General features: G+C 35.2%; 3 protein-coding genes and 1 long non-coding RNA gene across 5 annotated transcripts; all 4 read left to right on the plus strand.

Annotated features, from left to right (window-relative positions):
* The first annotated feature begins 962 nt into the window (after nt 1-962).
* LOC145165242 (Ubiquitin-like superfamily protein) lies at nt 963-5,623 on the plus strand. The gene is made up of 18 exons (XM_079083945.1): nt 963-1,109; nt 1,865-2,006; nt 2,098-2,215; nt 2,327-2,431; nt 2,524-2,636; nt 2,709-2,783; nt 2,861-2,989; nt 3,096-3,165; nt 3,252-3,406; nt 3,497-3,661; nt 3,753-3,824; nt 3,934-4,105; nt 4,202-4,273; nt 4,348-4,388; nt 4,467-4,622; nt 4,704-5,186; nt 5,265-5,414; nt 5,496-5,623. Exons 2-18 carry the CDS (start codon nt 1,878-1,880, stop codon nt 5,550-5,552), a joined length of 2,262 nt encoding a protein of 753 aa, XP_078940071.1. The 5' UTR covers nt 963-1,109; nt 1,865-1,877; the 3' UTR covers nt 5,553-5,623.
* Nucleotides 5,624-8,010: 2,387 nt separating this feature from the next.
* LOC145162219 (uncharacterized) lies at nt 8,011-9,084 on the plus strand. Its single transcript, XR_013738968.1, has 2 exons — nt 8,011-8,593; nt 8,693-9,084. It is a non-coding gene; the product is annotated as an uncharacterized LOC145162219 (long non-coding RNA).
* A 3,225-nt stretch (nt 9,085-12,309) lies between these two features.
* Nucleotides 12,310-15,298, plus strand: LOC145165243 (cytoplasmic tRNA 2-thiolation protein 1). The gene is made up of 10 exons (XM_079083946.1): nt 12,310-12,549; nt 13,102-13,216; nt 13,508-13,650; nt 13,793-13,912; nt 14,023-14,135; nt 14,238-14,330; nt 14,442-14,482; nt 14,566-14,632; nt 14,716-14,827; nt 14,956-15,298. The coding sequence occupies exons 1-10, from the start codon at nt 12,451-12,453 to the stop codon at nt 15,106-15,108; spliced, it is 1,056 nt and encodes a 351-aa protein (XP_078940072.1). The 5' UTR covers nt 12,310-12,450; the 3' UTR covers nt 15,109-15,298.
* A 355-nt stretch (nt 15,299-15,653) lies between these two features.
* On the plus strand, nt 15,654-17,134 carry LOC145162220 (LIM domain-containing protein WLIM2b-like). Of its 2 annotated transcripts, none has more exons than XM_079081425.1 (5): nt 15,654-15,977; nt 16,131-16,224; nt 16,361-16,383; nt 16,499-16,588; nt 16,716-17,134. In XM_079081425.1, the coding sequence occupies exons 1-5, from the start codon at nt 15,843-15,845 to the stop codon at nt 16,965-16,967; spliced, it is 594 nt and encodes a 197-aa protein (XP_078937551.1). In that variant the 5' UTR covers nt 15,654-15,842; the 3' UTR covers nt 16,968-17,134. The 2 variants fall into 2 exon arrangements, with proteins under 2 accessions (XP_078937551.1, XP_078937552.1); XM_079081426.1 differs by having other exon boundaries at nt 15,656-15,977; nt 16,364-16,383.
* Nucleotides 17,135-20,395: the final 3,261 nt, after the last annotated feature.

Below are 20,395 nucleotides of genomic sequence, written 5' to 3' on the forward strand. Positions count from 1 at the left end.
CTTCTGAGACATACTGGCAAAATGAGTATTCTCACACATGTTGTATACCATCATAATAACAAAAAGGTTTGTTAATGAACATACTTTGGAAATGAACTTCGATCTTGACGAATCTTGCCATCGAGAGGATTACTTTGTGGGAGCATTTTATTTAATTCAGGACTAGAGAAAAGAAACGAAAACGGGGATACAATGTTTAATTTAAAACCTTTCGAATATATTGGAGTATACATGGCAATCTCATTTAATGACATTGCACCGTTATTGATTACATGCCATATAAATTAGCGGCTTGCCTGATACATTGTTAAATAATGATATTTTAAACCTTTAAAATTGAGGTTGTGGTGACTTGGTAAGACATATGGAAGATATGTTGGATAAGCTATTGACCCGTGTTCAAATCCTGATACTATTCAACCCTTGTGGCCATAGACGTTCGTCTGCAATGACTCTAAGAAATGAAAATTTAATTGTCATGAGTTATTTGTTCTTACAAATATCAACACTTAATATATATATATATATATATATATATATATATATATATATATATATATATATATATATATATATATATATATATATATATATGCGGCACGGTTCGTTTTTTTGCGATATTTTCAAGACTAGAAACCGCACCGTACCGATCATTTTCGGTTTTTGCAAAACTAAAAACCGCAACGTTGGTTTTCATTTCGGTTTCGGTTTATGCGGTTTTTCCGGTTTGCGGTTCGGTTTTTGTTCACCCTTATTAGTCGGTGCGCGAAAATGAGCTCATTGTTAGAAAAGTTCCCTTAAAAAAAAATTTCATTCCTTAAAATAAAATAAAAAAACCCAGGGTGACCTTTTAAAAGGACGTTCCCTTGAAGTAAAAAAAAAAAAAAAAAAAACAGTTATGAAATAAATGAGATAAATTGTGTGGACTAACCCAAACTTTATTTAAGCTATGCAAACACCCTCGCAGTACATATACCCTGGTCGTGAAAATTATTTCACTTGCTCGTTTCCATCGTCTCTTTTCTAGATCGTTCGACGTCGCTCAACTACGAATCTTCAGGGAGTCAAGCAACCACTCTTCCTTTCTTCGGCATTCAACCATCGTCTCTGTAAGTTTTCGCTTGAAATGAATCTTCTTGTCAGTTTCAAGGATTTGCAGTCTCAACTCAGTTCTTGGTTTTCGATTTTATGTTTCCTTAACTTTTTTTTTTCTGCACCAATCAAGTGAGTTATACTTGTAGTGCTCATGTCAAACTAAACGAAGTTCGATTTTTTCTTCTCGTAGAAACACAAATACACAATTCTATTAGTTTGCTTGCAATGTTCGTTGAAATTCCGAAGTCAATGCCCTAGTCAGGTTCTCTGAAAATCCCAAACCCTGATTTTACTTATGTTTTGAGAAAAAAGCCCCAAATACTTGATTGTTTGATTTTATCCCAACTTTCGATGGTTCCGCCTAATGTTTTCTATTTGAAGTTACATTTTCACTTTTGAAACATTGGAGATGAATCCTGATGTATAGATTCGAATCTTGGAAATTTTAGCATCAAGATTGACATGCTGCCAACGGAATTAGTACTTTTGTACCGTAACTTGTGTGTGAATGTGATATGAGTCTACCAACTTTTATTCCTCTGAAATCCAAGAGACGGATGATCCATAGTTCTTAATCATGCATGACTGTCAGCATTGGTGTTTTTAGAGCTTTTGATCTATTGCAATCTTATGAGCTTTTTTTGTTTTCTCCCTAAATTGGATGGTCTTATCATTATGAGTTATGAGTAGTTAGTGTTGTTCAGTTTGATCATTCTGGTTATTTTATAACTGGGACTGTTGTGATGATATCCTGTGGGCCTTGTTTCAGATTTAAGCATTCCATGGCAGATAAGCATTCCGATGAAGGTGGGAGCACGGGCAATTTTGGTGGTGAAAGTTCTGAATCAACTGTGGAGATCCGTATCAAGACACTTGATTCACAGTCGTACCAGTTTAATGTAGATAAAAATGTGTGTGCTGCTTCCTCTCTTTCTCATTCGATTATATTTATGATTTATCCCGAGATGTAGCCGAGTCGTATGTTTTTGTGAAAACTTGCAGATGCTAGTTTCAGCATTCAAAGAGAAAATAGCTACTGATGTTGGACTTCCAGTTGGACAGCAGCGGCTCATCTTTCGGGGCAAGGTGTTGAAGGACGAGCTCCGCCTTTGTGAATATCGTATCCTACTTTTTCTTGCTTAATTTCTCTAGTTTATTACTAGTAAGATTCTTTGTTCTTACTTGTTAGTGTTAGAATGTATATGTGAAAGAAAGCCTTAACGATCTACAGACGTTGGAAGTGGAGACACATTGCATCTAGTGGCTAGACAGGCACAGCCTTCTGAATCACAACCTCAATCTGGTACCACAACAACTGCAAATGGTAGTAATACAGGTGTGATATGGTCTTTTCTTTATGCCAATTTTAACTGCTAGAAAGTCCTTTATAAGTATTGCATTTGAATATCTGCATTTTGTTTGTAACAGGACAAAATGCAAATGGTGGAGGTGCACGTCCGCGTGTCAGTCATATTTCACATAGTGTAGTACTTGGGACCTTTGCAGATAGAAATGAAGATGGCAATCCTGATCTTAGTCGGGTGTGTGCTTTCTTTCTGACCCTTTGTAGCATAATGCCTTTTATGTTTTGTACTTTATTCTTTCGGTTTTAGGTCATTGGTGCTGTTTTAAATTCATTTGGAATTGGGGGCCAGGGCCAAGGCCAGGTGTCCATGCCAAACATGCAGGTGATTTTTGATCTTTCTTTCTTTGTTTCTTAAGTCAAAGCCTTGTATATAATTTATGGTTGTGTACCCCTTTGCAGTTGAATGTTCCTGTGCAAGTTGCCCAAGGAAATGAAGCTGGAGTTAATGCCAACAATCAAGGTCAACAGGGAAACCCTAGTCAACCTGGTTTTGCCATTCCAGGAATGGCTTTACCAACACTTGTTACGGTAGTATTACATTACATTACAAGATTTTTCTTCTATATTCAATTATTATCTTGTCTCTAACTCTTTTTATGCTGTCTTACTCTTACATGGTTTCGTGTGTTTTCAGCCAATTCCTGATTCATTACACACACTTTCCGAGTTCATGAATCGAATGGAGCAGGCATTGTCACATAATGGTAGGAATTATTGCTATATATATATATATATATATATATATATATATATATATATATATTTAAATCTGAATTTGATGGCATGGCAGGGTATCAGCAAAATCAAGCTCCAAATGGTGCAGAGGCCCCACCAGCTGTAGTATTGCCATCTGGTCCTCGTGGCGTGCCTTCACCTGCAGCTCTGGCTGTTGTTATGCGACATGCTCTACAACTTGTCAATGGGCCTGCTACTGATTCTCTTTCTGTACTATCTTTTACCCCTAATTTAGTATCCTTTTATTTATTTTAAATTTCAATACCCATTCTAATATGTCATGCTGCAACTATCTTGTAGCATACTGCAAGAAGGCTGGAGGAAGAGGAGAGTTGCACTGATCTGACAGTAAGAACCCAAATCCAGTCAGAAGCCATGCAATCAGGGCTTGCTATGCAACATTTAGGCGCCCTTCTACTTGAGCTCGGGCGTACAATGTTGACTTTGCGTGTCGGACAGTCTCCCGTATGTCATTTTTCTTTTTCTCTTTCCATCTTTGGGATTTATCATTTATAGGAGTTTGTTGTTTAGGGTGTATGTGTAATGTATGTTGCAGGCTGAATCTTCTGTAAATGCTGGACCTGCTGTTTACATCTCTCCAACTGGGCCCAATCCAATAATGGCACAGGTAGGTTTGTTTGTTTTAGCTCTTTGTTGTGGCTACTGACCTGTAATTGTGATAGTAATTAATTGTTTAATTACCAAAAAGATGAATGTAATTGACTGGTTTGTTGCAGCCCTTTCCTCTGCAAACTAATTCAATGTTTGGTGGTCCTCCAACACCCTTGGGTCCTCTTGGTGTTCCAAGGCATATAAATGTTCATATCCATGCGGGAATCGGTCCAAGGGGAACTAATGTTGATTCAAACCAAGGAGAACAACCTAATGAAACAAGTAACGTTCCAGCAGGTGATGATTCCATTACTGCTATGCTATCTCCTTATACATACCAAAAATTAGTATATCTGACTGACTGTGTTTTTCTTTAAAATTCCACAATTTTAGCTGCTGCTGCAGGAGTTAATGTGCAAACACAAAGTAGAGGTGTTACAAGAAGTGAAAATCCAGCTTCTCAAGGTATGTCATATGCATAACATGTTTAATTGGTGTTTGTAAATGATTTGTGTAAAGTTTGATATTTGTACATTCAGGCCAACCAGATGGAAGTGTGTCAGAATCTGAGACCAGAACGGTATGTTAACTTATATGCATTTTTTCAATTTTTTATAATTACAAGAATGCCACTAATCTAGTATTGACTATTGAGCAGGATACAGAAGGTGCTGGAAACACCATTGCCATTACCAGCAGCAGTGCAACAAAATCTGCAAGTGAGGTTCAAAATGATGCTTCTGCTTCATCATCGACTCCAGACAATGCTCCAACCGTTCCTCTTGGACTTGGGTTAGGAGGCTTACAACCCAAGGTGTGTGCACTTGTTCCATATATTTGAAAAAAAAATGACCAATTTACCCTTGTTTGACTTGTTCTATGAATGTGATATTAGAGACGAAGTCGGCAGACAAAACCAGAAGTGACTACTACTACTACTACTAGTAATGCCCCTGTGCCTCCTGTTACTTCTAGTCCAGCTGGCCAGTTGGATCCTGCTGCAATCATGAGTCAGATGGTGGCAAATCCTGCACTTGATGGTCTCTTGTCTGGAGTTTCAAGCCAAACCGGGATTGGTTCACCGGATGTATTGAGGAACATGTTGGGTCAACTAACTCAGAACCCTGCAATGATGAACACCGTAAATCAAATTGCTCAACAGATTGATGGGAATCAAGATCTGAGCAACATGTTTTCTGGTATGGGTGGCGGTGGTGGTGGTGGTTTTGATCTGTCGGGTATGATACAACAGATGATGCCGATTGTTGCCCAAGCTTTTGGTGGTGGGGGATCTGGTTTAAACATGCTTCAACAACCACCTTCCATGGATAGTGGGGTTCAACCTAGAAGCATAAATGATAGTTCTAGTGCTCCTCAGGTTTGTTTGAAAAGATTTGTAAAAATGACAAATCCCTTGTTTGAAACTGAAACTGAAACTGATGTGTTTTGTTTGTAGTTGAACCTGCGGGATTTGGCTGAGAAGATCGAACAGCAGGAGTCGCCAGATGTAGTGTTTTCGTCTGTGGTTGAAGCTGCTGCTCGTGTGAACAACAATAACAATGGAGATGAGCTTTCTGAGTTGCTTATCCAAGAGGGTCTTGTTGATGTTAGTATCTTTCTTAAATTTCTTTTTTGAATTTTGTTGGATTGGATTTTGGAGGTTAATGCTTAAGTTTGGGTGGTGCAGGAGTTTATGGAAATGTTGAAGACCGATGTTTCACAACTGCTGGAGGAAGAGGAATAGGTGTTCTTTTTTATGGAATGGAATTGATGTACAAAATACATGGAATGGAATGGAATCGGATGTTATTATTACTCTTCTTGATATGATATATATATATATATATATATATATATATATATATATATATATATATATATAATGTGGAACTTACCCAAATACTTGTTCTTGCATGGCTATGAATTTTGATTTTGGTCCCCTCTAAATCTATTACCAATTTACCATTGTTTCCTGTTAAATATGATCTGACCCGACCCAAATAATTGTACAGAACCGTCTCTAAACTTTAGAATTATGAATTTAAAGTTTTGAAGTTTAGGGTGTGTTTGGCTTTATCTTTTTGAGAGCCAAAAGTTCTTTTTGGAAAAGATAAAATGCAAAAGATGTTTGGTAAAAGCATTTTAAAAGCAACTTTTGGATTTTTGATATAAGGAAAACTAACTTTTTGGAAAAGTCAGGAAATCCTAACTTTTTGTAACTTTTGCCAAAAGGACTTTTGGCTCCCAAAAAGATAAGCCAAACACCCCCTTAATATCCGCCCAATTTCAGGTCAACCCATGTTAATTTTCGTATTGTCACATCGACCTAAGTTATATTTATTTTTACATTTACTTTTACGTTAGTTTCGTCTCTATCAATTACACCCCGTTCCCGAGTTCAACTTAACAAGAGAAAAGAAAGGAAATTGGTGGAAATGAGAAGAAAATAAAAGAAATTGGTGTTCCCGAGTTTCATTAAAGGAGGTAAGCGGAGGGAAATGGGAAGATTAATTTCCCTCCTAACTTTCCTTCCGATTTGGGAGGATTTGGAAAGAAAGAACAAAATGATTCATTTTCCTTCCACTTCTCTCCAACTCGGGAACACAAAAGAAAATTTTGTTTCCTTTCCTTTCTCTTCTTTTCTCTCGTGACTTTCTTTTCTCTTCTCTTCTTTTCTTTTGTTAAACTCGGGAACTAGGCGTTAATGTTAGCTAATTGGTACCAAGACTTATCAAATATTAAATCTTTAATGCTTACAATTTTAGAGATGGAATGAGTATCGTTTCTCGTTCCATTTAACTTCTTAGGGAGGAGGGAGTCGTTCCCTTCCAACCCACTGAACCCACTGCCACATCACTTTTTCTCTTTTATTTTTCTTCATCTTTCCCAACCCACAACACACGGAAACCCTATCTTTTTTAACCCACTCAACCCACTCAATTAAAAAAAATACAAAACAATCAAAGGTAAAATCTTAATTAGCAATAGAGTTACCGACGGTACCACTCCCGCTTCAACGAGTTGGTTAATTGGTTTCACCAACCCACTTCATCGTCTCTCTCTACTTTCACTCTCTCATTTTCTCTTGTACAATGTGTTATAGAACTTGTACCTTAGTTGTTTTGTATTTTTTTCAATTGAGTGGGTTGAGAAATATAAGATTTCCGTGTGTTGTGGGTTGGGAAAGATAAAAGAGAAAAAATGATGTGACAGTGGGTTCAGTAGGTTGGAAGGGTACGACTCCCTCCTCCCTTAGGAACAACCCCTAAAAGATCTGGATAATATAATTTTGTGTTTTCTAACATTGTTGGCAAAAAATTAATATTTTTTCCTCTCTTTCTGTCATAAATGTAAACTTTATATGTTATTCTTTTACTATTTTAAATAGTCTTTCAAGATTGTTATATTTTTTAACCATTTTGCTATAATATAAATTTCAAAGAAGTCATTATATATATAAAGTTGTTAGTTTTTATAATAAAAAATTATAATTTATTTGGAACATAAAATAATTAAATCAGATGAAAAACATTAAAACGTTTATGATTAAAAGAAATAACAAAATAAAGAATTGTAAAAAATGTCAGACCATCTTTTAATTTTTGGTCTAATTTTTCTTGTAATGATCGATTCAACGTTTATTGTAATGATTGATTCAACTTATGATAAAAAAGATATACCTTAGTTTTTTTTTCAAATGAATTATTATTATTATTACTATTATTATTATTATTTTTTTTTGGATTCGGCCATTCTTGAAATACAAAATCCGGTTATCAAGTATCAAAAACTTTCATGGACAATTTCTATTAATGTGTCTACATAGAGGAACACATGTATATATTTGGTTTTTCTCCTTTTACTCTAACATTTAAAGAGAGTTAATGAATTACAACTCTATAGAGCTCAAAAACAAATTTAAGAACCAACATAGAATGTTTATTAATTGTCTAAGATGTCGAATTTTGTGGACAAAACTACAAGATTGGTCCTGATATTCAAAAATTTTTGGATAAGGTCCAAAAAGTTTCCAACTTACATGGAAGGTCCAAAATCAAAAAATTCCTGTGATTTTGTTCAAAAAAATTTGAAAAGACGGTTATGCCCTTTTATTTTCTTTTTTGTATTTTTTATAATTATTCTAATATTTTTTTACTTTAAAAATAAAAAGAAAATAAAAGAATTATCCCCCACCCCCACCTATCCCCACCGTTATCTCTCTCTCTCTCTCTCTCTCTATCTCTCTCTCTCTCGGTCAAATCTCTCAACATAACCGACATCCGATTGAAATCGCGGTAGGCCAAGGAATTCCGGTGGGTTCTAGAACAGAATCGGAGTCTACGAGAAGTAAATCTCTCGAAAACGTACTTGAAAAAAAAGGAGTCGTTTACGTCGCTGCCAAACTTTTCAAAAATCGGTGGTTGGAAAGCTTGCGTGTAGATGATAACCGATTTGGCGAGATCGGTGTAGAACACTTGCTCTGTCCATTGAATAGGTTTTCGACTCTTCAAATTCAAGCAAACGTAACCCTAAAATGGATTACATTTGAGGGAAGAAGAACGAAGATTGGGAGAGATGGGTTGATAGCGATAATGGAGACTTTACAGGTAAATCATTGGATTGAAGAGATTGATCTTGCGAGAACCCCACTTCAGAGTTCTGGGAAAGCGAAAGGAATACATTTGAAATTAGGTCAAAATGCAAAATCTGAACCTGAAGTTGAAGTTGATTTGCTCAAGGATATGCCTATGAAGTTGATCCGTCAACCTCTTTGACAAGAATCCTGTTTGACTTTCTACATTTTCTTCTTTATTTTCCCATTTGACATAAAACACTGAAATCGAAACACAGAACGATTGAAGCTGCAAATGTCGATGATTGTAGGGCGGTGTTAGGGAAACAAGGAAGAGCTATTGAAGTCTCAAAAGACCATAAACCGAATTGCCAATCAGAGAGATTAATACTCGAAGAACTCGGTGGAAATCTCATACACAGTCGGAATCAAGAAGATGTGAGAGGGGTTTTGCAGTTAGGGGAGGCGGAGGGTTTGTAGGCGGAGGTTTCCAGTCAAAGACACACATACACAGTCGAAATCTATGGATTGGGTGGACAGATCGTAACATCGTTCTAGGGCACATCCGCTTTCATATCTGGGTTTGTGGCATTGAATTTATCAATCGAACATCTACATTAACAATGAACAAAGCTGTGAAGTAATAATTTTGTTGTTATCACTAATCAAAAATTGAAATCGACAGTACCTTTTCGATTTGGAATAGATTATAGATCTGGAAGGAGAGAGAGAGAGAGGTGTGCAGATCTTTTATTATTTTTATTATTATAAAATAAGTATATTTGATATTAAAAAATGAAAAAACAAATTAAAAGGGTAAAAGAGTCTTTTCAAGTTTTTTTAGACTAAAAACACAGAAAAACCTTGATTTTGGACCATCTATTTAAGTGAAAAACTTTTTGAACTCTATCCAAAGTTTTTTAAATACCACAGGGACAAATCTTGCAGTTTTGTCAATTTTGTGCTTGAGCTCCTCAACCGCGAATGAGTAAGGTGTTGTTTGTTTTTTCTGAGGCAAAATGTCTGTAGTCTGCGGACCATATCTGTAGACCTCTGCAGTAGAAGAGGCGGACCAAACGTCTGCAGTCTGAAAAAAGAAGACTGTTTGTTTTTTAACATCTACGGGCTACTAAAATAAACTGAAATCTAAATAAACTGATTTTTTTAAACTTCAAAGTGATTTTTTAATATTTTATGACTTTGTTATAAATAATTAACGAATCTAGATCAACTTTTATGTATTATTGTATAAAAAATAAAAATAAAAATGGTATGAATTAACGTATATATTTGATAAAAAACCAACAACTTTGGTTGCAAAGTTATAACTAAACATTACAATTAGTGATCGAAGAAATTGATACTTAAATAGACGGAAATAAATTTCGATTTTTTCAATTATATCCATTAAAAACGTACCATAAATATTTTCTCGAGAAATTGACGATACTGTATTAAATAATGTTTTACAAAATTTGGCAAAAAAATATAAGAATATATTATGATTTTTTTTTTTCATATTTATATAAACAACTTCAACGACTATTATATTGTAATAAATCTTTATTTATAAATTTGCCAAAAATATCATGTTTGTATCGTCGAACGTTTTTTTTTATGTTTTGTAATTTTTTTTTCAAATTGTTTATCATTAATAAAGTTGGAAAAAATATAAATTAAAAAAAACTTAAAAAAAGTAAAGATATATATGTTTTTTTAGGCTAGAAGATGTCTGAAGATGTTAGAAGACTCTGGTCCACATCTGCGCCAAGGAGAGGGCGCGCATACATTTTTAGGTCTGCAGTCTTAAAAAAAACAAACAGTCTGCGAAGGCTAATGTCTGCGCGGCGCAGACAGAAGAGGCCACACAGATCTGCAGACAAAAAACAAACACTACCTAAGTAATTCAACTGGAAGGTCACTTTCATTTTGTTCCTAGCTCTTTGCTAGGCTACAATAAAATACTTTTGCCGTTCAAAAAAAAAATCAACTCGAAGTATATCAGATCTCGTTTTTGTTTTTGTTTTTTGCTTAAAATTGATGAAAAAAACACGATCAAATGCAAGACAAGAGACCAATCGATTTCGATATATCATTTGCCACATCAATGACACCTTAGGGCTGGAAGGAGTGATGTCAAATTGTGTCGAAGCCACCACCTCCACCTCATTTTCTACCAGCCAGTGGCGGAGGCAGCCCCTTTAAGAGGGGGCATAGACTCAATTTGAATGTGGGTCCTACTTCATTACTACTAAAAAAAAAATCTGATTTTTACTAAAAATCCCCTTTGGCACCCCTTTTTACATCAAATATCCCCATTGACATTTTTTTACTGAAAAAACCCAAAAATATTTTAAATTTTCAGAATTTTATACTTCTATGTATTTTTTTTATCAATAATGAAACCCAATTAGATTTTGTTCTGGATCCGCCACTGCTGTCTGTCTAAATCAACCAAATACCAAACCCAAAGCTTTGCAATGAGATATACTCGGCAACTCATTCATTTTTCATGCCATGTCGAGATGAAAATTGCTGATTACGCCCCCTCGACGAGCGGTACCAAACCACTCCTTACAACCTAATGCCACAAGTAGAGGTGGCAATGGGTTGACCTGGGTTGGGTTCGGGTTCAACCTATTTAATAATTGGGTTGAAAATTTCAACCCAACCCAACCTATTTATTTAAATGGGTTGATATTTCCAACCTAACCCAATCTTTTAGATAAATGGGTTGTCACCGGGTTGACCTGTTTATGTAGTTCCCGACCCAACCTATTACATAAATTGGTTAAACTAGGGTTAACCCATTTAAAATCAATTAAATAAATTATATAATTAAATATTATACCACTTAAATTATAAAACGTAAATAAGACTTTGTAATTATGACAAAAGCACAATCCTAATTCATAAATACAAATAAATTGTTCAAATAACATTAAAAATGTTTAGTTTCACAGTGATTTTGAAGAGTGACCAGTATTATCGTCGCTAAAAAAATGATGGAAATTAGGATTGAATTTTATTAAACATAGATAATAATAATGCAAAGTTATAATTTACAAATTAATACATGATAATATTCAAATAATTTTAAATTAAATATATATATATATATATATATATATATATATATATATATATATATATATATATATATATATATATATATATATATATATATATTAAAGTTAAATGGGTTGACGAGTTGATATTTTTTACCCAACCCAACCTATCCAATTAAATGGGTTAGACGGGTTGACCCATTTAGGTTAAATAGGTTGAAAATCTCAACCCAACCAGCCTAATTTTGGGTTGGGTTGGCGGATTTGGTTGATTTTTGCCAGCTCTAGCCACAAGGTACGTAGCGGGAAGGCTGTGCGGGAACGAATACCGCACCTCAAAACGTAACACCGAGGGTGCGGGAAACGAATGAGGGGAAGCCTCCCTGCTCTCTCTCTCTCTATCATATTCTCATTGGTCAGTTTTTTTTTTTAATATTTATTAAATTATATACCTACTAAGAATATATCAAAATTCATGGTTTTTAATTCCCTACAAAATGAGTATAATTTGTATAAAATATATTTTTTAGAAAAATAAAAAAATAAATTGTAGTGAAAGATGATAAATTCATGCCTTTTAGTTAAGGAAATGGGGGAGTGAGGGAAAACTGAAGTGGTGAAAGATTTTTTCCATAAATACCATGTGGTCTAATAAAACTGTCCATGTAAGTTTATGTAAGTTTTTGAAAGATGATAAAGTGATTTTTGTAAGTTTAAAAGGGCTGACTTGTAAATTTTTATAAAAATGTCAATGGCTTTTTTGAAAAATCTGTCAATAATAAACATTTTGTATTAAATTGCACATCCAAAAATAATAAACGATTTTTTAATTTGACTCTAAAAATCAACGAGTAAAGTGGAAAGAGTATACAAATTAGAGGAAAGAGGGAAAACAGTAAAGGCTCAAATCGGAGCATCTCCGACTCCCAGAGGTAGTTAATCGTCCCGCCGTCACAGAGCTCGTGTGTGTGTGTTTGTGTTTTGTTGCTTGCGCACAATCAATGGACGGAACCCACGGCGGCGAGAAGACCAAAAGCCGCTTGTGCAGCATCTGCAACCAACGGAGGCCTGCTCTCAAACGACCTAAAACCCTTCAACAAGTAATACCCTACTTCCTACTCCCGCGCCCCTTTTCTCTTTTGATCGTAATTTATTCATATATCTGTATCCATGACACAATCTTCTTCTAGCAAGTCATATTCACATCTTTTATGGCTGATACTTTTACATGCGTGTGATTTTTCTCGTCCAGTCATGTGATTTAATCGTGGAAGTTGAATAAACTAATTTAGATTTTCTAGAATGCACAAAGATTGATTTGTAACATGTACGCCATTCCGTCCTTTCGAAATTGATGAGAGTTTCTTTAAACTTTCATGGAATTCGAGTTCATCACATTGAACTGTCACACTGCACAAATACTGCTTACGGCCGATTACGCAATTTTGTTAAACCCCAAAAACAATAGGTTTAGTCACAGCAGGCGAGCTCCACATGTTTATTAGAAAGAGGGAGATGGAAAATTGAAATAATTACAATAAAATAGTTGAAGAAATGAATCAATAGATGAACCATTAATCCAAATTTATAGTTTTCTGAAGGTGTGCCCTTTTTGCTGGTCATGTGTAGCTAAAATTTTGTTGGGTATTAAGATTTGCAGAGAATGCTTTTATGTGGTATTTGAGGAAGAGATTCATAGTGTCATTGTGAACAACAAACTTTTTAAGCCAGGAGAGCGCATTGCCATAGGTGCTTCTGGTGGAAAAGGTAAAATTTACTAAACTGCATAACATCTTATTTGCCTGAAACATGATATATTTTGGCACGGAAATTAACTTATATGAAATTAAAATACAATAAAAGTTATAATTTTGTACCATAATTTGGTTAAACTAACTCGATTCTAGAGAAATGAATATTCTAGAAACCTAAGCAACAATTCTCTTTGGGATGCCCTAAGGATAGATGCAAATGCAACTTTTCCTTTCTTTTCAAAATTTGAAGTCAAGAATTCTTTCTTCCCATGATAGATATATGTGTATGTGGAATTGTATGCAGACTCCACAGTTCTTGCGTATGTAATGTCAGAATTAAACCGTCGCCACAACTATGGCTTGGATCTCTTCCTCTTGTCAGTTGATGAAGGGATCACAGGCTACAGGGATGACTCACTCGAAACTGTTAAAAGAAATGAAATTCAGGTAAATCAATGCTATCTTTATCTTCTTCAAAGCTGGCTATAGTTTATAATCTCATAACTTTTGGAACATTTTATTCTTTAGAAAGTAAGTTTTAACTGATAAACCAAAACATTGTGTATATTTTTTTGTTTATGATTTACAGTATGGTCTGCCACTCAAAGTTGTTTCCTATAAGGATCTATATGGATGGACAATGGATGAGATTGTGAAGATGATCGGTCTTAAGAACAATTGCACTTTTTGTGGGGTTTTTCGTCGCCAGGTAATAGTCAAATTAATGAGATATAATCTCTCTGCATTATCAGTTTATCTCATGATTTTTTTTTCTTTCTAATTGAGCTTAATCATTAATGATTTGAATTTCTCTTTAAGGCTCTTGATCGTGGTGCTGCCTTGTTAAAAGTGGACAAGCTAGTTACTGGGCATAATGCTGATGATATTGCTGAAACAGTTCTGTTGAATATTTTGCGAGGTGATATTGCTAGGTAAAATTTTCAAGATTTTGATTTATTTTATTCTCTTGTAGTATTGTTTATAAGTTATATCTCCATGTCACGTAATCAATCTACTTGTGGTTTTGGTTATAGATTAAGCAGATGCACATCTATAATCACTGGCGAAGATGGACCAATTCCTAGATGCAAGCCATTTAAATACACATATGAGAAGGAAATCGTTATATATCCTTTTTTATGTTAAACTCTTTAAGTGCATTTTTTTTATTTTTTTATTTTGAATTTTTGTTAATGGCTTCTCATTCATCTCTATTGATAACCTTAACTACTGGTTACGTATGCATACTTCAAGAAACTGGACTACTTTTCAACCGAGTGTAAGTTTGTTATCGTGCTTTGTGAAAGGAATTTTTACTTTTGTAGGCATTTGACTAATAGTCAGCCAAATGATTGAATGCAGGCATATATTCACCAAATGCTTATCGTGGATTTGCTCGAGAGTTCATTAAAGATCTAGAGAGAATCAGGTATGTTTTTTTTTTAATGGAAAAAGAGTTCCAATATTTTTGACTTATAATTGAATAAAATTATTATTTTGGTTATGTAATAGACCCCGAGCCATACTTGACATCATCAAATCAGGTGAAGATTTCAGGATCGCCACATCTACAAAAATGCCGGAGCAGGGAACTTGTCAACGCTGTGGATATATTTCTAGCCAGGTAAAATAATATCTATATATTTTTTTAAACTTTATGTTTGTTTGATATAATAATAATAATATATGGGGATGTAAACATTTAGGTGAGTAATTTTTAGCCAAGTTTAAGTGTTTATTATAAACTCGCAGAAATGGTGTAAAGCTTGTGTTTTGCTGGAGGGGCTTAATCGGGGTTTGCCAAAGCTGGGGATTGGGAGAACCCGAGGTGTGAACCGAAATGATGATCAACACAATGATGCCAAGAATATACAGAGCAAACCATGTGGAAGTCTTGATTTTTAACGCAAAATCTTTTCATTTTTATTTGTTACTCGAATTTGATTATATGCAGCTTCATTTCATTTTTGTAATGATTGTCAGAAATAGGGGTATGATGAAAATTGAAAGAAATGTGTTGCACACAATTAGTTTCAAAGAGTTATCACATTTCTGTGACAATAAATACTCGATTCAGAAAGACTTGACAACATAAGTTGAAGCCCATGAGTATACAATTTTGTCTTTAATAAATAAAAGATAAAAATAAAACATGTGAAAGTTTATTAAAAAAATCAAAAAGTAGGATGTTAGTAAAGAAAGACATGATATATATATATATATATAATCAGTATAGAATATTTTGTTGGTGGAAAAACAAGGGAGGATGTCTGGATGTGTGAAAATTTATGTTGCATTTGACTACATGAAGAAAATGCAAGGGGTTAAAGTGTATTATTGTTTCCTGATTATTCTCCAAATTGTTGATTCCTGGCCAATTCAAGAAAGCATGTATATAGCTCCACCTTTGATGTGAAAACAAATATTGTCCACTCAAAAACGGCATTCAGTTTTTATAGTTCGAAAACAGTTTTGAATGGGCAGAAAACACCATCTAAAGCATGTCATGAGGAAAGATGAAAGCTTCCCCGCCTTACATTTTCATTTTCATTTTGTGGTGAGACTTGAGAGCTTTTTGTCCTGAGATTATAACCAAAATTAATTAAGCAAGAAAAGAAAGAAGAAGAAAGAATTGGAAAATGGCATTTAGTGGGACAATACAGAAATGTAAGGCATGTGATAAGACTGTTCATTTCGTTGAAATGATTTCTGCTGATGGAGTCCCTTTCCATCGGTCCTGCTTTAGATGCACCCAGTGCAATGGGAAACTTGTGGTATGCTGCTATATATTTTCATTTCCCTCTTTTAATTATATATAATATATTTATACACCAAAATAATTGTTACCATGGAAAACTGTATTTCAATCAAGAACATCTTCTATTATTATTATTTTTTTTAAAAAATTTGATGTATGTATATACTAGATGAGTAGCTACTTTCAATTGGAGGGAAAACTGTATTGCAAGCCGCATTTTGATCAAAAGTTTAAGGAGATGGGAGGCATATCCAGAGTACCATGTAAGCTTCCTTCCTTCTTCAACTCAAATGCATGCTTTTTTACTACCTACAATATATTATCAATTATTATTATTATTACATCATATGATTTATTGATATCAAGTTTCTGGATCTGACCTAAATTTTATGATCATAGCAGCAAACAAAGCAAGTGAAATGGTACGTACAATCAGTTAATTTACCATGTCTGTCTTTCTTTCTTTATATATATATATATATATATATATATATATATATATATATATATATATTGTGTTTATAATTAAACAAACAGGGAAAGAGCCCAAGCAAAATGTCAACGATGTTCAGTGGGACCCAAGATAAATGTGCAGTTTGTCATAAAACTGTTTATCCACTAGAAAAGGTTTGTGATTTGTATTTGATCCCATAAGTTTGAAAGTATGATGTATAAATTATAATGGGTCCCTAAGTATTATATAGTTTTACGATCGATTGAGATAATATATAATAATTATTTATATTTTATATAGGTAACCGTGGAGGGAGAATTTTATCATAAGCAGTGCTTCAAATGTGTACAAGGAGGGTGCAAACTGACACCGTCAAATTACGCAGCTTTAGATGGGAATTTATTTTGCAGGGCCCACTTTTCTCAGCTATTTAAAGAGAAAGGTAATTATGCTCACCTCTCCAACACAGCCTCCATGAAGAAGAACTCCGAAGCTGCTGGAAAAACAGTCGACTCTGCGGGAGGAGAGGCAGAACCAGAAACATCTGAATAAACTAACATCGCAATTTGCATGCAAGAAAATCAAGGGAAAGAATTTTGTTGTTTACATTAATTAGTTAATTAACTTTTAATCTCAGTTTTGATTTTTAATTAATTTGATGGCAACACTTTTTTTGTTTATTTGAAAATAGAGAATATATAATAGTGTTTAGGAATAAAAGGATTATCATATTCGTATCAAAGAGTTCTATTTCGATACGTACCGACTTTGTTGTCATATGTATTTATTGTTTAATTATTTTGGAGATTTAATTAAATGATCATTTTCTAATTCATATACTAAGGTTGTAGCCTTGTATGGCATACAAGGACCGATCATATTTGGGGGAGTGATGTTGTAACGTCCATAAATTTTACGCTAAATTCAAACTTTTTCAACCATAAATAAAAGTCAAATAGTATTGTTTACAAAATGTTTTCAAATCAATATCCATCAGAGTGTCCCAAAATCATATCGTAAGGATGAGGAGCGGTACGGTCACGCCTTCGCCTTGCCACGATCTCCTGAAGTACCTGAAACAATAAACTGAAACTGTAAGCCCGAGGGCTTAGTGAGCTACCCCCAAAATACCAATACCACACTGACAATACCATATCAGTAACAACCAATCAATCAATCATGCATACTGGGCCATCGGCCTGACTGGTCCGCCCTACCGGGCCTACAGTCTGAATCTATTCATGCATACTGGGCCATCGGCCTAACTGGACCGCCCTACTGGGCCTACAGTCTATCTGAATCTATCCCGAGCCTTCGGCATGACTGGTCCGCCTCGTGGCCTGCAGTCTCCCCGGACCGCTCATAGGGTATGTTGGCCTTCAGCACAAAGCAGCACCGCCTCAACCCAACCAATAAGCAAATAACCAAGTTCACATAACTATCATATACTGGCATATACAACATCAAACATATCTATCATACTGATCATCAACCATAGAATCCTCTCGTAACGAGAGTACCGACCTAGCAGGTCACTAACATACCAATCCTTACGGATCATAAAGCATAACATACTGTCTACTCTGATTCCGATCTAGCAGACCAAACCATATGTATCATACCATAACAATAACAACAAAAGGGCCGGCCTTGGTGCCGTAGACCCTATCAATATAGTGAGGATGACTCACCTCGCAGATACCGACTCGAAAGGTAAACTCCAATTCTCGGATCACTTGTCACAGGCTCCACCACCTATGACCATAGTACAATATACTCATAAGTCCTTAACTCTATAAGGTACTCCATAACCCACCAGTCAACCCCTGGTCAAAGTCAAAGTCCTCAGTCAAGGTCAACAGTCCATGTTGACCCCCAACTCGCCGAGTACCCTTGGCTACTCGTCGAGTTCCTCGAAGCACATTCCACTCGCCGAGTCATCGGGGTGACTCGTCGAGTTCCTTCGATTCCCGATCAAACTCTAAGCCACCCGTCGAGTTCCCTCCTTGCCACTCGACGGGTACACACATACATATCCTAGGGAAAACTCACCCGACTCGCCGAGTTGTTCTTCAACTCGTCGAGTCTTATGGTGATCTTCATCGGACTCGCCGAGTTGTTCATCCAACTCGTCAAGTTCACGACCATCTTCATGTGACTCGCCGAGTCCATTCAGTCCTTTTTCCATACAGACTTGTTTTGAGCCATGCATCGGCTCCAAATCACAGATCCAAGCTTCTAGGGCATGCTTTTCACGTAAAGTTGCAAACTTTACGTGCATGCATGACTAATAAGGCTCTTAATGCCAAAACTAAGTTCTTAATGGGGCTTTATGCACAAGGAGGGCCTCATTCTCGATCAAAATCAGAGCTTTATGACTCTAGAACCCAAGAAGGTTACAGATCTGAAGTTACAACTTCAGATCTAGCTCATATCCCACATTACCATCTCAACCAAACCATAAAAACCCTAGATCTCAACCAAAAGAGGTCTAGAAAGAAAAAGGAGAAAATGTGACGACTTGATACCTCCAAATGATGCTATTTGAGGTAGATTTCTGATCTCCCACACTTCCTTGCTCCTAGCCTTTTGTTTCCCCAAGCTTCTCTCCTCAAAAGATCTCATCTCCAAAGCTTTACACACACAAGAATGAACACCACACGAATTAGGGTTTTTCTGAGCTCTCAAGGACTGCAAAGAGGCCAAAGGAGGCTTATGCTTCCTTAAATAGGGTGCAAAACCCCGGGATTTAGGGTTTCATCTGCCAGCTCCTACTCGCCGAGTCCCAATATGGACTCGTCGAGTAGGTCACTTAACACGCGATCCCACCCCGCTGCTACTCGACGAGTAGGTCAACCGACTCGTCGAGTAGAGCTTCATCCAATAACTCTTATTTAAATGATATCTGAGAATCGGGGCGTTACAGATGTGGCCACCTCGGTGGTCACGGGTAGTTGAGTAGCTTGGGCACACCGTGCCCGGGTGTGACTCAGGGTCCGGACAAGACAAAGACGGTGGATGGGCACGTCCATTTCCCTCTTTTATGTTTTCTTTCTCTGAGGGTGTGGGGGTGCTTGGACACACCACCCTCAAGTAGTCAAGTGTATGGATCATGTAAGTTGGTGGGATGGAGTTTGGTGATAAAGAGGTATGAGTCTTGTATGTCTCCTAGCCTAAATAGACAAAACATCTTCTTTCAACCTCTCTCCACTTTCGTCTTCTTTTAAATTAAAAATGATATATTTTTTTTCAGTTATTAATATCCGCTTTTTGTTTGGCACGAACTTTATTTTTAATATTTGTATCAATATCGATAAACTCAATGAAACTTGATTTTGTATCAATATTGATAATCTCATTGATACTAAATAAGAAGAGTATTGTTAAACAAACACCCTATAAACATTGTTTATAAATACCTATTGTCAAAAAGCGTTGAATAAATGCATTTTTAACAGTTTCGAAAAAGTTTTCATAATCATAAGTACCATTTCCTTAAATTAAGTCTACCAATTAATTAGAATTAGAGTAAACTATTTGTAATTTTGGACTTTTGGTCCAAACTTTCTTTTAATTATGTTTTTTTTTTAAGTTTCTGTAATATTTTTATTTCTTTTCTAATAAAATGACAAAAAAATTACGACATCTTATTATTTGTGTTTATTTTTATTTAATTTTTTGACGTTTTATTCAAATAAGGTATTGACGTTTTTTAACATTTTACTTACCTTTATGACTTTAGATTTATTTTTATATATATTTCATACTAATACATTATTTATTTATTTTAAGATATTTTGTTCATTTTCCAGACATACAAACAAGAACAACTTTTACAAAATCTAGATATCTATCTTAGATGTTCCAGATGCAAAAAGTATTATTTTCCGGTATATCCGTATATATGTATAATCTTTTTTATTTTCGAAAACACTAAAAATTATTTTATTTTTAAAAAGCTTGATGAAAATGTTCTACAG

This window comes from Lactuca virosa, chromosome 3 (assembly GCF_052849685.1).
Source record: "Lactuca virosa cultivar CGN04683 chromosome 3, Lactuca_virosa_CGN04683_v6, whole genome shotgun sequence".
NCBI lineage: Eukaryota > Viridiplantae > Streptophyta > Magnoliopsida > Asterales > Asteraceae > Lactuca > Lactuca virosa.

Coding starts and splice junctions, on each gene's coding strand:
- LOC145165242 (XM_079083945.1), top strand. CDS start 1,878: ATGGCAGATAAGCATTCCGATGAAGGTGGGAGCACGGGCAATTTTGGT. Junction 2,216..2,326: donor GCTCCGCCTTTGTGAATATC/GTATCCTACTTT, acceptor AACGATCTACAG/ACGTTGGAAGTGGAGACACA. Junction 4,274..4,347: donor TGAAAATCCAGCTTCTCAAG/GTATGTCATATG, acceptor TTGTACATTCAG/GCCAACCAGATGGAAGTGTG.
- LOC145165243 (XM_079083946.1), top strand. CDS start 12,451: ATGGACGGAACCCACGGCGGCGAGAAGACCAAAAGCCGCTTGTGCAGC. Junction 13,651..13,792: donor TTAAAAGAAATGAAATTCAG/GTAAATCAATGC, acceptor TATGATTTACAG/TATGGTCTGCCACTCAAAGT. Junction 14,331..14,441: donor TATGAGAAGGAAATCGTTAT/ATATCCTTTTTT, acceptor ACTACTGGTTAC/GTATGCATACTTCAAGAAAC.
- LOC145162220 (XM_079081425.1), top strand. CDS start 15,843: ATGGCATTTAGTGGGACAATACAGAAATGTAAGGCATGTGATAAGACT. Junction 15,978..16,130: donor AGTGCAATGGGAAACTTGTG/GTATGCTGCTAT, acceptor TGTATATACTAG/ATGAGTAGCTACTTTCAATT. Junction 16,225..16,360: donor AGGCATATCCAGAGTACCAT/GTAAGCTTCCTT, acceptor TTATGATCATAG/CAGCAAACAAAGCAAGTGAA.